General features: G+C 50.5%; 1 protein-coding gene across 11 annotated transcripts in view; it reads right to left on the bottom strand.

Moving 5' to 3' along the window:
- Positions 1-12,267: 12,267 nt before the first annotated feature.
- The window catches only part of PTPRU (protein tyrosine phosphatase, receptor type U), a 46,138-nt gene continuing 42,659 nt past the window's right edge, over positions 12,268-15,746 (bottom strand). For all 11 annotated transcript variants that reach the window (XM_046903511.1, XM_046903513.1, XM_046903516.1 and 8 more), the window contains one exon: positions 12,268-14,588. In XM_046903511.1, coding sequence (XP_046759467.1) covers positions 14,526-14,588 — 63 coding nt within the window. In that variant the 3' untranslated portion in view covers positions 12,268-14,525. The remainder of the gene's footprint in view (positions 14,589-15,746) is intronic.

Below are 15,746 nucleotides of genomic sequence, written 5' to 3'. Positions count from 1 at the left end.
CAGACAGGATGGTGCAACGCAACACAATCCCCACCAGACCTAAGGCTCCTAAAGCAGCCTGAGCCCACCCTGCGACCGCCTCGAGTCAACAGAACACAGGGGAAGGTTCTGTGTGCTGGAGACGGGGCCTCTCTGTGCATACACACAGTAATAATTGCAGCAAAACGAGGAGCCCTTCTGGCAAACTGCGCTTGCAGAGGAGGATGGGAGGAGCCCTGAGCCAGCACCGAAGTTATTCTGAGAGCAGGAATCAGCACAAGAGCTTCGCTGTGATCTCCGGTAACAACGGAGCAGAACAAAAGGTTTTGTCTCTGCACAGAAGGGAGGTGACCCAGTTTGTGCAGACGTGGGACACACTGCTCTGCCTCGGTCAGCAGGAGCAGGCTGAGGGATGGGCTGGGGGTCCTTGGGGAACCTGCTGCCTTAGTTCATGGAGCACTGGAGGAGCAAGGCTCTGCTTAGTGTCATAGCAGCGGCACCTGCCCAGAAGCAATTTGACCCTTCGTATCCACAGATTTATGGTGATGTGCAGTGCAGCAGCTTGGCTGTTTGCTCAAGCAGCCATCAGAGCCCCCAGCCCACACAGCACACGTCCGCAGGCCAGGTTCACCCATGCTACCTGTCCATGGCTGTAGCGCTGTCAGCTCCATTGGATCCCACTGTCAGCTTGGGAAAGAGCTGGCAAAGCTCCCACTATGCTCCCATGTCTTCATGGCTCTTATTTTGCTTAACTCATTTCTGGTTGCTTTCCAGGACAAATTATCATCTTAGTCATGGGTTTAGGGATCATTTAAGACATTAGGATTTGTCACCTCCTTTCTTCCTCTCCTTGCTTTCTCCCAGGCCTGGTTCTCACACCCACAAATAGATTATTTTGGTTTCTGGCACCAGAAATTTCACTTTTATCACTTATCTTCAGACACAACAGAAGACGTCATGCAGTTCTTCAGCATTCAGAGATCCGGTAGCCAGAAAACTCATCACAAGCATCCTGGCAATGCAGAGCCTGGAGCACACACTGCAGAGCATCTCTCCTGATCAATGAGAAAAGCCCTCCAATAGCAATCCATAAAACTAAACTGCACTAAGAAAGCCCCTAGACTCATCTTCCCATATCTAATTAATTAAATGCTACTAACTAGCCCTGTGGTCCAGACCTTTTAGTTCCCATTACGAGCTTTTCTAATGGAGCTGGAAGGAAAATTGGCTCTCCCTTGGTGGGGGTGGCATTAAATATTGGTCCCAAGGAAAGCAAGAGACTCAGCATCAAGAAAGCAAAAGGAACTGGAAAAAGAAGAGGAAAAGCCAAAGGAGCAGATGAAGCCTATATGGAGGAGAACATTTTCTGTGTCCTCACTGCCAGATAAACTTGATTCAAACTCCTGATTTGTTCAGAATCTGACAAGAGAAGGCTAAGAGATGAGCTGCCTCTTAATCAAATCAGCTGGCTCTCCTCCGAGCCTGATGACAGTGGGACATGAGAACTGCGGAGATAACAGAGGGCTCCTGAGGGCACGGAGATGGCAGCAGAATCTCCTTGCTGTCTTGGGAGCACATCGAGTGGCCACCATCTGTTCAGAGAGGTTGGTGCCTCCTGGCTTCCATCGCTGCATTGTGCTCTCACCTCCATCACCTCCTGCACACTGGGGTCCTTCAGTCTTGGGCTGGTCATGAGGAGCAGGAGCTTGATTGCACTTTAAGATGTCCATTCCTCATCGCTTTCAAGTGCTCACAAGCTTCCCCCTAAGAATATTGATGGGATTTTTCCAATCTTAAGCCTACGTATCTCTGGAAAGTTACCCGAGCTCTGCTTCACCACCTTTTTTCAGCTCAAAGCACTCTCTCCCCTCCCCAAATTGGCCTTGTATCAGCTTCTTGTTAATGCAGCTTCCACCACCACTTCTCCAAAGAACACACTTCCCTGCTCTATTAATCTCCAAGTGTTGCATTCACTTTCTGCAGGCAGCTGGTTAAAAATGGATCTGGTGGTGCTTCTATCGATTTCAGGTGCTATTAACACTCCTTGCTTTTCCTGGAAGTGGGTTTCACACTGCTGCTACTGAATCCCAGCATCCGCTGGGTTGGCACAGGGCTCTCCCTGCACACTCTGTGCTGCAGAAGCAGTTTTTTGCTCCAAGTAATGCAGTGGGGCTGAGCATGGGCTGGTGTGAGCATCACCATAGGCATCTGAGAAGCAGTTCTTCCTGCATTGCTGTCCCCAGAGCATCCCAGCATGGCAGGCACTGAAGCCTGAAGTCCTTTCCTCTAAATCAATACGGAGATGTGTTTGGAGGAGAGCAATTGGAAACTTGGAGATGGAAGCGGAGCTCTTCCCAGGTGCCACAGCCTGGGCAGAGGACAGCCATAGGTGGTCATAGGTGCGCAGTGAGCCCCACAGCCCCACACCCATCCCTGGGGTCAGAGCTGGGATCCAACCCAACAGCTCTGCACGGATCTGGGTGCTCAGATGCCTTGGGAACCACTCAGGTGTTTTGAGTTCCTGGCATTGAAATGAGTCCCATTTGTTTCCCAAGGCATCCCTGCTCCAGAGAGCAGGCTGCTGAAATGGAAGCACGTGCTGGCGTTTAAATATTAAAGACTCAATTGCCATTAAATCCCGATAAACACCCAAACGAACAACACTGGGAAACTGATAGGATTGGCAGTGTGGTAGGAGATTTAACAGCAATAAAATCTGCTGCTCTGCTCTGCAGCTGTGTTTGCCTGGGTCTGAAGCATGCCCAGCCTGGATGGGAAGAGGAGCTGGACTCACGGGTTGCACCATGGGCTGAGATGACACCCAGGGAAAGGACACCAGGGAAAACCCCAGAGGAGTCTGGATGCCCATCATACCAGGTCAGGCTCCCTGAGCACAGCTCTGCCATTCCAAGGATGGGCTCTGCCGCACAATGCAAGAGCTGTGCTTGCATGGCTTGAGAACAAGAGAGGCTGAGAGTGACTATACGTTACAGCAGCAATAAACATCAGCCACTGAAAACAGCCTTCCATTTCTAACTGTTGATTTCCCATAAACATAAAGGCTGAATCCTACCAAGCCCAGTTAATTTGCAGGAAAGCGGACAGAACTCATCACTTCGGTTCTCTTTAAACACTACAGTCCCTGAGCATCCACGAGATCAGATCTCATTGCAGAGGAGCCCCTTGGTAGAACTGGCTTTCCCACAGGGTCAGGGCCAACTGCTGCACATCAGAGAAGCTCCAGTGCCAAAGCCCCCCGTCTTCCATCAGGTGCACACCTATTTACAGCACTTTTCCCCACTATCTTCTTTCCTAGTGTTTCTGTCCAGCCTAGATATAAGTGGTTGGAGTAATGCAGCTCCTACTGTTTCCCCTAGAAGATTATTCCATAGTCAAGCAGACGTGGATAGGATAACAGCTGGATAGGAAAGACAAACCCACAGCATCTCACATGACAAATCAATCTGTTGCGAACTCGAGGGGGAAAAGTTCAGCACGTGCAGCTGTACACTCCTCTTCCCCTAATCAGGGTGTTATTGGGGAACAATTAAGAACAAGTCAAGAGTAATTAGAGGTAATTAAGAGCTCTCATCGGGGAGGAGGTACTCAGGGGATGCTGCGCAGAGCTGTCTGCCTGCGGGAAGGATACGGCTGAGCACAGGATAGGGGAAATGCAGCCCAGGCTCTGCAGTGGGGCACCCAACAGCCCTGCAGGAACCCCCAGGCCCACTGCCTGTGATCGTTATTGCTTTGTCTGCAAAACAGACTCTTCCCCTGGACCAGCCTGAGCTGCTGCCACGAGGATGATGCCGGTGCAGTTTAAAAAAGGCAGCAAAACCAACACAACTACAACAAGTCCTTACTTGCAGGACTGTTCCCAGGGACCCAGCTGCTCTGGGATGCTGTGGGCACAGCCGAGGCTGTGATGGCTGCTGGAAGCCGCCTGCATGCAGCTCAGGGGGAAGCACTTCTCCTTGTGAGATGCACTCAGCAATCCCAGCTTCCCAGGAAGATAATTAAGTTCCACTCAACAGTGCGACTGCTACAATTTAAAGCACGTGCATGCACACACATAGAATGAATAAAGGTGTTTTCTTTCTTTTCCCTAATAAAAATAATTGGCTTTTAGTCACTGAAGGTGTTTCTCCCCTGTGAGCTCAGCCCACAGTGCTGGGGCTGCCCTTCCCATGGCAGACCCCCTTTGCAGCACCCAAGGGACGCATGCAAACACACAGATCCCATCGTGCCACCCAAACACAAGGCAAACAACCACAGCAGAGCAGTCTGCCTTTAGGAGCATGACGCAAAACCAGAACGATTGGGACCTTATGCTACTTCCATTTCTGCAACATATTTGATCTCCCCATGGGAACAAATCCCCCCGCTGTGCCAGCCCTGCTGCCGCCTGCACTGCAACCAACAGAGGCACAGCAGCGACGACGGCGGTGCCCTAGGGGTGCAGGGCTGTGCAGGACAGACGCATCCTTGGGCCCATCTCCATGCAGCCATACAGCTCCCAGAGCCCCATATGGTGTGCTGATGGCACCCGCAGGGTGTGAGGGCTGCTGGGTCCAAATCTGTCCCAAACCCCTTTGCCTGCGGAGGCTGAGCTGCTCTGCTCTTTGCAGCCTGGATGAAGCCTGGGCATCTTAAAGAGGATGGGATTCAAACCCTGAAAGTCACATCTCCAAGCTTTGGGCAAGGTTATTGTCTTGAACACCGAGGTTTTCACCTGCAGATCTCAAAGCATTCTGTAAAACACTAACACCTGTCCAACTGCAGCAGTAACACATCTCCAATACAGAGCCATCACAGGACCTACTCAGCAGCCAAAGCTGGGCTCTTCCTACCCAGCTGCTGCATCAGGCCCAGCCCTGCAGTCCCACATGGAAACCAACCCAGGCATGTTAGCACCAAGACATTGCTAAGTTCCTAAGTGAGCCAGTAATTACATTTTTACTGTAGTTTAAAAGGCCATTTGAGGCCTCACAGAGCAAACGTTTTCCCTTTTAATGACATCGTAAGAGATTAAGAGGGACTGGTCTCACAGCAAACATTAAACAAAGGAGATGGATTCCCTCGACAGCTCCAAACCCATCTCCAGCACTAGGATGGGCATGGAGGCAACGGGAAAGCAGCAGCCACTGCTTTGTCCTCACCCTCAAACAGTTGCCAAGGAAGCAGAGCTGTGTCAAGAAAAGGGCTTTCGATGTGGGGGTGATGGCGGTGGTGGTGGTGCTTCAGTTATTGCAGATGTTTTGCTTGTTGCAAGATGTTGGCCAGGAGGAGCAAAAGGGAGAAACAGCAGGGGAAAGGAAATATTTATCAAGCTTCAAAAGGAGCAGATGGCTGCAATGGAAGGGAGAATGCAAACGGGGCAGGAGCAGGATTAGCCCCGAACCTGCAAAGGATTTCCACTCCGTGGCACTGCTGAATCCCCAGGGTGCTCTGTGCAAAGTGAGGTGTGCCAGGGGTCTGGGGGTCACCTGCCAGACCATGCATTGCCACTGCTTTGCTCCAGGGCACGCACCCGGCTGGGAGCCATCTCTGTGCCCCGTCCCCACCCAGGATGTTGGTACAGCCCAGCACTGCAGCATCCCCAGCTGTCCCTGAGCCGCTGGGAGCAGCGCCTGCGCCTGGCAAGATGGAAAGCTGCCTAATTAGTGCCAGGAAAAGCAGCAGCAGCAGGGGCCCAGGCAGCCCCTGCCAAGCAAACATGTTCAAATCAAACTGGAGCTTCCTCGCTCCAAAGTTTACAAGATGTTTCTTTCAAACCCTCATTAAACCCTTCTGTCAGCCCTGGCATTGCCCGGTCCCACACGGGGCTGGGAGATGCCACCGTGCTCAGTCACTGCTGCCTACCAGATCAGGGGCTTCTCCTGGGTGTGCTAACCCATGTTTAAGCCCAAGCTGGCCAGCTAACCTGCTGTAATGCATGCAGAGAAGCAGCCCTCCTCCTGGAGCGCTGCCCCATGGGCATTGCTGCACCCTATGCCTGTATATGGTTCAGGCTCTGCGTTGGGTCACTCCATCACTTGGGGTTAGAGGGCAGTAAAAGCAGCGAGAAGAGCTGCAGCTCTGCTGGGGCCTCTCCTGCCTTCCTCCCACCTCTCATCACCCCTCAATGCACAGAGCCCATGCACAGCAGGCAGCGCATCACACCCACCCTCCTCCTCCTCCTCCCAGCACTACAGCAGGACCCAAGGCAGCACAAGTCAGGGCGAAACTGAGCATGCTGGGGACACGTCAGTGGTGAAACACAGCCATGTGGGATCAGCACAGCTTGCAAAACCTGGAAAAGCACCCCAAGCTCAGCCGAAAGGAGGTAGAGGTTTTAAGGGTATTTTTTTGGGGTGGAGAAAGGCCAAGGAAAAGCAATGGAAAATATCAGGTTTCCACACTCCTGCAGTGTTCTGTACTTTCCCTTTTGATGTTACTTTTGATTTTTTTTATTGAAAAATATTTTGTGGTCTGACACAAAGCTCACTCCTGCCTGAAAAGCCAATGTCAACAGCAAGCGCTGCAAATGCCTCAAAGGGAAACATTTAAAACTACATAATGAAAAAGGTAAATAAAAAAGAAGCTGCCTTCTCTTTTCCTTTTCCCCTCCTGGCAGTTCTCAGCATTTTTTCTTTGCTCGTTCCCTTATGAAGCAAAGTCACACTTTGGGTCTCAGATTTGAGGCCAGGTGACAGTGCAGGGCCCAGACCTGCTCTGCTCCAGGACTGCAGCCCAGGAGACCTCAGCACATTTCCCTGTGAAACTCGTGCTCCTGCAGCAGCGTTCATTAGGGATTCCCATACCCTCCTTGAAACCTTTCCTTAACCAGCAACATTTTGCCCACCCCCTTGTACTGTCAATAGTTAGCATTGTACAGAGCAAAGGAGTCCATTAAAGGCACAGAATTGGGCAAGGACAGGCTGGTTACCAACTGCAGCTTTGCATTTTGGCAATATATAGAATTCTGGCTGGAGAAACCCAACCCAAGGCGATGCCAAGCAATGCATCCAGAGGACTGTGCACATTTAAGGCATTTGTGCCTCATTTCTGTGCATGCAGCTGCAGGGAAAGGGAGAACCCATGCATACAGGTGTGCACATGCACATCTCTGCACACATTTGCTAACGCCTCTGCATGTGCCTGCACCTCAGGCTGGCTGGGGGTGAGCCTGTTGATCTGTGTCTGTTATGTCTGCACTCTGTTTGCTGGTGCAGGCTGCCTTTCCCTCTGCATATGTCTCTGTGGCGACGTGCCTGATCACATAGGAAAACTCCTGTGGCTTTTTGGTGCCATTCCCAGACAGCTCTGACAGCAAAATGCACACACTGCACCGGGAAGTTATTAAACAGCAATGGAAGAGGAGGGAGGGTGCTGGGAAATGGTTGCTTTTCAACCTGCATCTCATCGCTTTGGGGTTTAATGATGGTATTTCCCTCTCTATTTTCTGGCCTCTAAGCCAAGATATGCTGCAGTGACTCTCCTCACTCAGGAACTCAGGAGCTGGGGTCAGACCCCTCTCAGCACGTAAGGAAGTTGTGCTCAGCTCTATCCATTTACACCCATCTCCTCCAACCAGTCCCCCAGCCCAGCACCTGTACAAGTGGTTTTCCTGCTGGTTTTGAAGGAAAAAAAATATATGGGAATCCTTTCTGGACCTCCACTAATAGCTCTGAAGAGTTGTGCCAGCAAGGGATGAGAGGCAGGCGGTGACCATGGAACTGCAGTGGTGCTCCGGGGCAGAAACTGGGATCTCTCCAGTAGATTAATGCCAGTTTAATGAGCGGAAGGCAACAGTCCCTCAGATCTCAACCATGCCAATGCTGCCTGCCTTTCTGTAATGCTGGGGCATGTTAGGGCACGTGCTTGCATTCAGGAGGGGGGATTTATTGTCAGAGCAGATGTTAGCACTGCAGTACAGGCAGCAAACCTGCCCTCACTGCAGGACCAAATTTCCCTTTCCTGGGAGCTCTGTATATGACCGTGCAGCCCATGGCCCACTGTTTCCTGCTCCCCCACAATGAAGCCATAGGGGCCACTAGCACTCCCAGCCCCATTGCAGGGAACAGATTCCACCTTCCTGAAGGGCCTTGGCCCTTCCTACCTAAAGAGGATCTCAGGCAGTTGTGTGGTTGCATCCCATAGGTTTCCTTTGTACCAAAGGTCTCCGGGTTTCCCATCTGTAACACTTATCAGAGCCCCTCTTTGGCTCATTTCTTTAACAAATCTTCCCCATGCACCTCTCTGGGAGCAGCCCAGAGATAACAACAGCAGATAAGGGCTGACCTATGGGATTCATGGAATGATCAAACTGTCAGATAACAGAATAAATCTTTCTCATGGGTTGAGGATTAAATCAGAGAGTGTTAGCTGCTGCGGCTCCTTATTTATTTCTGTTCTCTTAAATTGCATTTCCCTTCCCCCCACAAAGAGTGCTTGCTGCCTACAGCTGTAAATTACTGCAAACCTTTACGGTACGCTTAGACACTGACTCTCTTAACCTTGCAAACACCTCTTGTTTTCTTTGACGGCCTCCAAAAGCTCTTGGGAAAGAAAAAGCCAAAAAAAAAAAGAGGGATATGATACGATAGCAGGTGTGTCTCATGATATCGTGGCCCGGCCCGAAGGTCACCATGGGCTGGGTGTGCAGCTCGTGGCTTTTGCATTCAGCAGCCATATGCCCTTGGATGCAGCACCTCACCCCTTCTTCAGCCCAGCCTTCCTCTATCCTTGTGTCCTACAGGCTCACGGGGCTGAGGATGCAAACAGGGCTGCAGGGACCTGTGGTGCTGCTCTCAGACACGCGGTTGCCCCAAAAAGTAGCACTTCCCCATTGACTTTGGTGGCCCGGGCATTGAGCAGCTTCTCTGACATCTGGGCGGAAGAAAACCACAACAGATACAGAGCGCTGAGATTGCCCACGAAGCTCCAAAACAGTGGGTGGCAAAGTACCCAGAGATGGGTTGGTTGAATGAATGAATGGATGGATGGATGGATGGATGAATGATGTGCTATTCAGGTGTAGCAGAAGTGCTGAGTCACAGCCTGAGAGGTGATGGAGCACCTGGTGGGAGGCAGTGCCCACCCAAGGAAGCTCAGGTGCGAGCAATGCAGCTGAGTGACCAGAAGGGGTGGAGCCAGAATGCACCCCTTACAGACCTCATTTAAGGGCTGGCAGTGAAAGTGAGTGCATCTCACTGGAGATCCTTGCCTACCTGAGGCCTTCTGAAGGTAAGCAGTGTTTCTTTCTTTGTTTCTGCATCCTTGGTTGCTGTGTTTGGGCTTGTTCTCATTTGTTGTAGCCTAGGATTGTGTCACCCTGCTACTATTGTTGCTTCCATCATATTATAGCTCTACACTTGGTATATGGATGGGTCCAGCAAGGGTAACCTGAGGAATGGGAGAGCAGTGTTGTACCATCTCTCCACTGAAACAGTCTGGTTTGAAGAGGGGGATGGTCAGAGCAGCCAATGGGCAGAACTGAGAGCTGTGTGGATGGTTATGACCAGGGAACTCAGTGATGGTATCCTGAATATCTGCACAGTTGAGCTGTGTACCGGGGGCTCACTCTTTGGATTGCATGGTGGGCCGCCCAGGAATGGACTATCTGTGCCTGACCAATCTGGAACAGAGATATAAGGCTAGACATCTGGAATGTGGTTAAACATAGGACTGCATGTGTCAAACATGTTTCTGGCCACCAACCTCTACAGTCACTGGGACACAATTGTTTCTAGCAATGGCAGGTTGATTATGGCCCCTCCTATGGTCTGAGGGGGTGAGATATGCCCTGACCTGCATTGATGCAGCAAGTGGGATAATGCAGGCCTATCCAGCATCAAGAGTGAACCAGGCATATATCATCAAGGCTCTCACCACATTGATGGCTGCCTATGGGATACCTCAAGTCATCGAGGGCAACCAAGGGATTCATTTCATTGGTGAAATGGGACAACACTGGGCAGAAGAAAACACTGAGTGGTGATTCCATCTGGTATATAATCCCTTACTGAATGCTGTAAAGGTATTCTTAAGGCTGCCCTAAAGACAGACTCTAAGAAACCCTGTGGGACCTGAATGAAAGGCCTGGAGATGGCAGACCCAGTGCCCTGAGGATGCTATAGACAACACAGGCCTCCCTGTGTAGGATTTCCCTGCTAGAGGGACACGATTTAAAGTGCTATTAGGAATTCAGGGCACCTGCATCTTCTCCACCCTTTGGTATCCACTATAGGTATGCACCCTCAGATATCAGGCTAAAGGATATGGTACAGATAGCCAGGATATGCCCAAGTGTTGACCCAGGACAGGAACATAGCCTGGATCTTGCCAGAGTCACCTGAATTCCCAGTCTCCTTGGGCACTGTCCCTTGGGGCTGCATTGTTTGTTCTTTTGCAGCAGCAGCAACCTGCAGGCGTGCAGTAGAGTGCAGCATCCTAAATTGCAGGGATGACTGCACCATGCTGCAGACCTCGTTTCGGCCCCATGCACCTCTGTAGGGCTGCTTCAGGGTGTTATCTTCCAAAGTCCCTGCTAATTTCAGGAGCATTCATCTCTGTCCGTCCCTTAGGAGGCCCAGAGCTCTGATATGGCTGAGTGCTCCTCTCGCAAACCTGGCAGCCTCCCCAGCCAGCTGAGCCCTGAGCAAGCCCTGTTTTGCTAAGCACTGTGCAGAGCAGTGAAGGACAGCAGGGGTGTCATCCCCAAGGGGACAGTGAGATGCCAGAACAGGCCCTGTGCTGCAGAGCACGCCCTGAGCCCTTCCCCTGCAATGCTGTGTGTTTGCTTTCAGCCTGGTTCTGCCTTTGCCTCCGTCTGAAACTCTTTCCAAACTTCCCAAGCAGGATTTTCGTGCCCAACCATTTGTATTTGATAGCCGTGCTGAATTACTGCTTTATAAATAGCAAGAGCTTTATCTTGACTCTAACCAGCAACCTCAACTTAAAGCTAAATGCATAATTTACTGCAAATTAAACTTAATGGGACTAGAATAATTATGTTGACTTTTGGAAGTACTTAAGGATAAATACATGATTAGATATTTTTGCACACCGCGAGGAAATATTTATTTCGAAATACAAATTCTTCCCATTGAGCCTTCTGATGGCACACTTAGAGGTGACACCATTGGCATATAGATTCCAGTACCACTAAAGCAACTTAAATCAACTCTCCAGCACTGGGGGATGTTGGTCCCCACTCCCCATTCCTCCACAGCCTCATCCCAACAAATGGATATCAGCATCACTGCTAACTCCTATCTCCCCCCCCCCCCCCCCCCCCGGATCCGTTTTGCTTTTCATGGAAATAACTCAATTTGAGAATGGTGTTTTTTGTCCTGCAAGTCAAAATGTAGAGAGATTTCAACAGACCTCATAGTATCTTCATCAGCAGCTCATGCAGTAACAGCAGGCATGACTGCAGTGCGCTCCTGTTGTGCTTGTGGTTAAAGCTCCAGCTGCCCCAAGCTGAGCAAAGCATCTTCCTCCTCCTCTGGGCTCTGTCTCCTACAACCCATGGAGGTGCAATGTGGGACACAGGGCACTGCTCCTGGCTGCTGATAGATGCTGGGGGTGTGCAGTCAAGGACAGACCCCTTGGCCAGGGGGACACACACCCACCCTCAGCTCTTCCCAGCAGCGCTTCCAGGTTTCATTTTGCATCAGCCCCCCTTTTTATTATTTATTGATCAAATCTAATTACCGTATCCTTCATGAACCTTAATTAAAGATGAAAAACAGTCCTGACAAGTCAATTAGATTTTTTTTTTCCCCTTGGTCTCCATTAAATTAAGACTCGAGTGTTACTGGAAGTGTTTAATATCACAACACATTAAACTGAAGGCTGCTCTGTCATAAATAAATCACCCAGGACAATGCAGGAGCTTTCTTTTCCAGAAAGGTTTTCTTCCAACAGGTGTTCACTTTCCAGCTGGGAAAGGCCCTGGAAGTCCCTCCTTGCTTTTGTGCACCTTTCCCATGGTTGACTCCATCCCAGCTGGGGCTCTGCAGAGCAGTGCTGACCCTCCATGCCAAGAAGGCTCTGCAATCCCAGCACCTGGCCTTGTACCTGTTCCCAAAAACATCCTTGAATGAACCAAGGTATGGCCATCTCTCTTCTTTTTTTTTTTTTTTCCCTCTTCCTCCTCCCCTTAAATCATATGACTGTTTGGGTTGGAAGGGATCTTTATCCACCCCCACCCCCTGCTATAGGGCAGGGACACCTCCCTCTAGAGCAGGTTCCTCCAAGTCCCATCCCAATGCCAGCCTATGAGAAAGCCAGAGGCCATCGCAAATTTGGAACATTTATTTATGCAACTGATTTTTCTCAAAAGGAAAGAAAGCCAAAAATAATAATAATTAAAAAAAAAAAAGAAAACTAAAACCCCCAAACCAAAGAAACAGTCAACAACAGCTGGATGTGTGTGGTACAACCCACATCAGACACGTCCCTCCTCTGCCCCCCCCCCCACCCCCCCGGGTCCTTCATGTCCCCTCCATGAGGACATTTATAAAGGGAAAAAATAAAAGCACCACTCGAACCTGTAATACCAATAAACATTATCCATCTTAAGAACAGTATTTATATTTTTATATATATATTTCTCTCTATATATTCCTATGTACAGGCTGCCCTCACCTCTTGTCACGTGAGCATCCCAGTAGGGGCTGGAGATGCATTTGTTTTTACAGCACTTTGATTCCAAAGTCTGCCCTAAAAACCCAGAGACATCCAGCAAGGAGATACCAAAACAAAAGAACCCTCACTTCTGAAACATGGATCCAACATATATGCCATTCCTCCATTCTCTGCTCTCTCCCCTGGACAACATGGGGTTTCATGCTTTTTTTTCACCACTTTTTTTCTGACCAAACTCCATCTGCAAGCAGCAATTCCAGCATCTGCATCCCCCAGGCAGCATGGATGTGGTGCTGGAGAGAAAGGAATGCTGACCAACCCCATGCAACAGCTGCAATGAGAGCACCAGCATCCCCTGAACCACTTGTGTTACCAACCCCAGCTGGAGCAATGAGACTGTTTGGTCACAAGGCAACACTGGCACACAGCAGGGATGGGAACAAAGGGGAATGTGTTGCATAGCCCTTGGATAAAGTGTTGTCAAGCTGTGCTAGTTACTCAGCAAGGATGTGGGTGAGCCATGTATCCAGGCAAATCCTCCAAGGGGAGAGATGGATCTTATGGCCTTCCACCCTTAGAGAGCAGGTGGAAGTTTCTCAGGGCTTTGCTCATCCTTGGAGAAGCCACTTTGGCTCAGAGACCTTCGTGCTGCAGACTGGTGCAACCAAACAGCATCTGCTGGGCTTTGGATGGTGATGTGGGTATGAAGGCAGCAAGGGTGGGAAGGTTCTGCTGCCCAGGGGAGATGGCAATGAGGGATGTGGATGCCCATATGTAATTTCCAGCACGGGGATGCTAGTTTCTCATCTGGTTTTCTCTACTTCCCAAAAAATGACTAACAGAGGGTTGTGCTCAGCCCCCAAGATAAGCAGCATCCCCAGCTCCTGGAGACAAACCTGTTTCCCTTCACTGTGCCCCCATGGAGTTGTCTGGAGAGAGAAAGCCCTGACCACAGCTTGCTCCTATTGCCTGATGACAACCTGGCTTTTCCAGGTAAAAAAACAACAAACGCTGCACCTGCTGTCTACCTGCAGCAGGATGAAACCCAGAAGGCATCAGATGCCTTCAAACATCAGCCCCATAATTTTGCCTTTAGGGCCCTGGCTGCTGGGTGGGCACCAGGAATGCGTGCCCAGCTCTCAGAGCCCCCCAGGAAGGATTCATTACTATGGATGGAGATGACAGACATGCCATAGGGGAAATAGCAGTTCTGCAGCTTTCAAAGGACACGGAGAGGGCTCTGGGCTGGTCCCCATGAGGGACATCACACATCCCCTGCCTCCCATCCCACAGTCCCCCACTCTGTCCAGGGCTGAATGCACGAAGGACACAATTCACAGAAACACAACAGTGGAAACCAAGCTTGTGGTAAGTAGACAAATCCATGAGCTTCCTTCAGGGGCTTTGCTCCAGTGCAAAGAGTGTCCCCACAGGGCAAAACACACCAGAACCATCAGTACTCCTTGAAGAGCAGCTTCATCTCCACGTACGTCTTAATTGTCTTTTCCCCAGATATTCATCCAGCCCAAACAGGCTTGCATCCTTCCATCCTCTCCCTCCCTTGGGGTCTTCTCCAGCTGTTCCAGATGTGTCTGAGCAGGCCCAGGCAGTGCTGAAGGGCCACCTCCCATGCTCACCAACTCCACATCACAGCAGGGATGGGACGAGGTGAGATGCAGCATCGACCCATGGCCATGCACTTGGAGCAGTGGGAGGGAAGGCGGAGAGCAGAGGATGGAGAACAGGCAGCACCTCCCCACGTCCTTTTGTTGCTCCCGATTTGTGTCTGTGTGTGGTCCTTTGCTGTTTCCCCCTCCTCACCTTCAGCACTAACGCAACGTCCAAGTGCAAAAACGCGAGTTTGGCACAAACCCTAAGCAAACCTCTGCCTTCGCCCTCCTGGCGAGGTGCTATCTGGTCTCCAGGGACTCCAAGTATTCCAGTGCTATGTCGTAGCAGAAGTGATACTGCTCCTGTATGGGGATAGAGGAGAGAGTTAAGAGCCCAGCACGGCCAGTTCTGTATTTAGAGCAAAAAAACCACTGTTTGAGCTCAAAAGCTTTGTCCATCCTTGTCCTCATTTACGTGAGCTGCTCTTGTGCCTTCCCATTCTCATACAGTTTATAGCACACAAACCTATAGGGTAGCACAGACATCAGAAGTGCCCCTCCCAGTGAGATGTTGCTCTTTCAAGTATCCAATGAGCAAAACAGCCAGAAGGTGGAAAAACACCCCAAGCCCAGTTTCAGATGCTCGTGGGCATGAGCATCCTCAATGCAAGGGAAGACTGAGCCTGGAGGAAAGGGGGGGAGCTCACCTCCCAAAATCCACAGCAGCAGCACAGAGATGACAGATTGAGCACCAGCACAAAGATCCCATTATCCCCAGGTGGGAGTGGGAAGAGGGGCTTCAAAGTAGGGAGGCTGGGGCAGCTTAGATTAAAAGCACATAATGCTTTAGGATTAAGAAAAGAGATTGTTTCCATTTATTATAATACAAAAATAAACCCCACGGGCACAGAGATGGGGAAGATGCATAGGCTGGATCCAGAGGGAAACGTTCCGCTCTGGCTGCTCTCTGCAGGCCTGCACTCATACACAGGGGGAGGATCCAGCCTCCAGTGGCTCCAGGAGATTGGGATTCCCAGAATAGCTGTTTCAGGTTCATTTGAGCCTGGAGAATGCTTGTGTCCTGATGTGAAATGTTGCCTTTTTAATACCTTGGTAATTTAGCCCAATGGGCCTGGTGGCTTCATGCTTGTCACATCATCTTTCCATTATCTGCAGCCCTCCCTCCACCCCTCCGGTACCCTCCCTCACCTTCCCCTCCAATTTAATTCCTAATGAAATGGTTTTGTGGGGGATGTGATTTGCGTTTGTCAACTTAAGAGATTTTATAATCCAAGCAGGGTAAATATTTCCGGCTGGCTGACTTCTGAACCACCGCCAGGCACCAGCCCAGCACTGCAGATGTGGGGACAGCCATGCGCTGCTCCTGCCCCAACCCAGCCACCACAGGCCCAGAATAGGGCACAAGATCTCTGCCCACAGCTGCCCCTTAAAGAAGCAGTGTTTTGGGGTACATGCATCCTCCAGAACCCCTTTCCCTGCTGGAGGCTTGCAGGAAGGCAG

This window comes from Gallus gallus, chromosome 23 (assembly GCF_016699485.2).
Source record: "Gallus gallus isolate bGalGal1 chromosome 23, bGalGal1.mat.broiler.GRCg7b, whole genome shotgun sequence".
Lineage (NCBI taxonomy): Eukaryota > Metazoa > Chordata > Aves > Galliformes > Phasianidae > Gallus > Gallus gallus.
The sequence above is the reverse complement of the archived record's forward strand: the minus strand, read 5'-3'. Positions and strand labels throughout refer to the sequence as shown.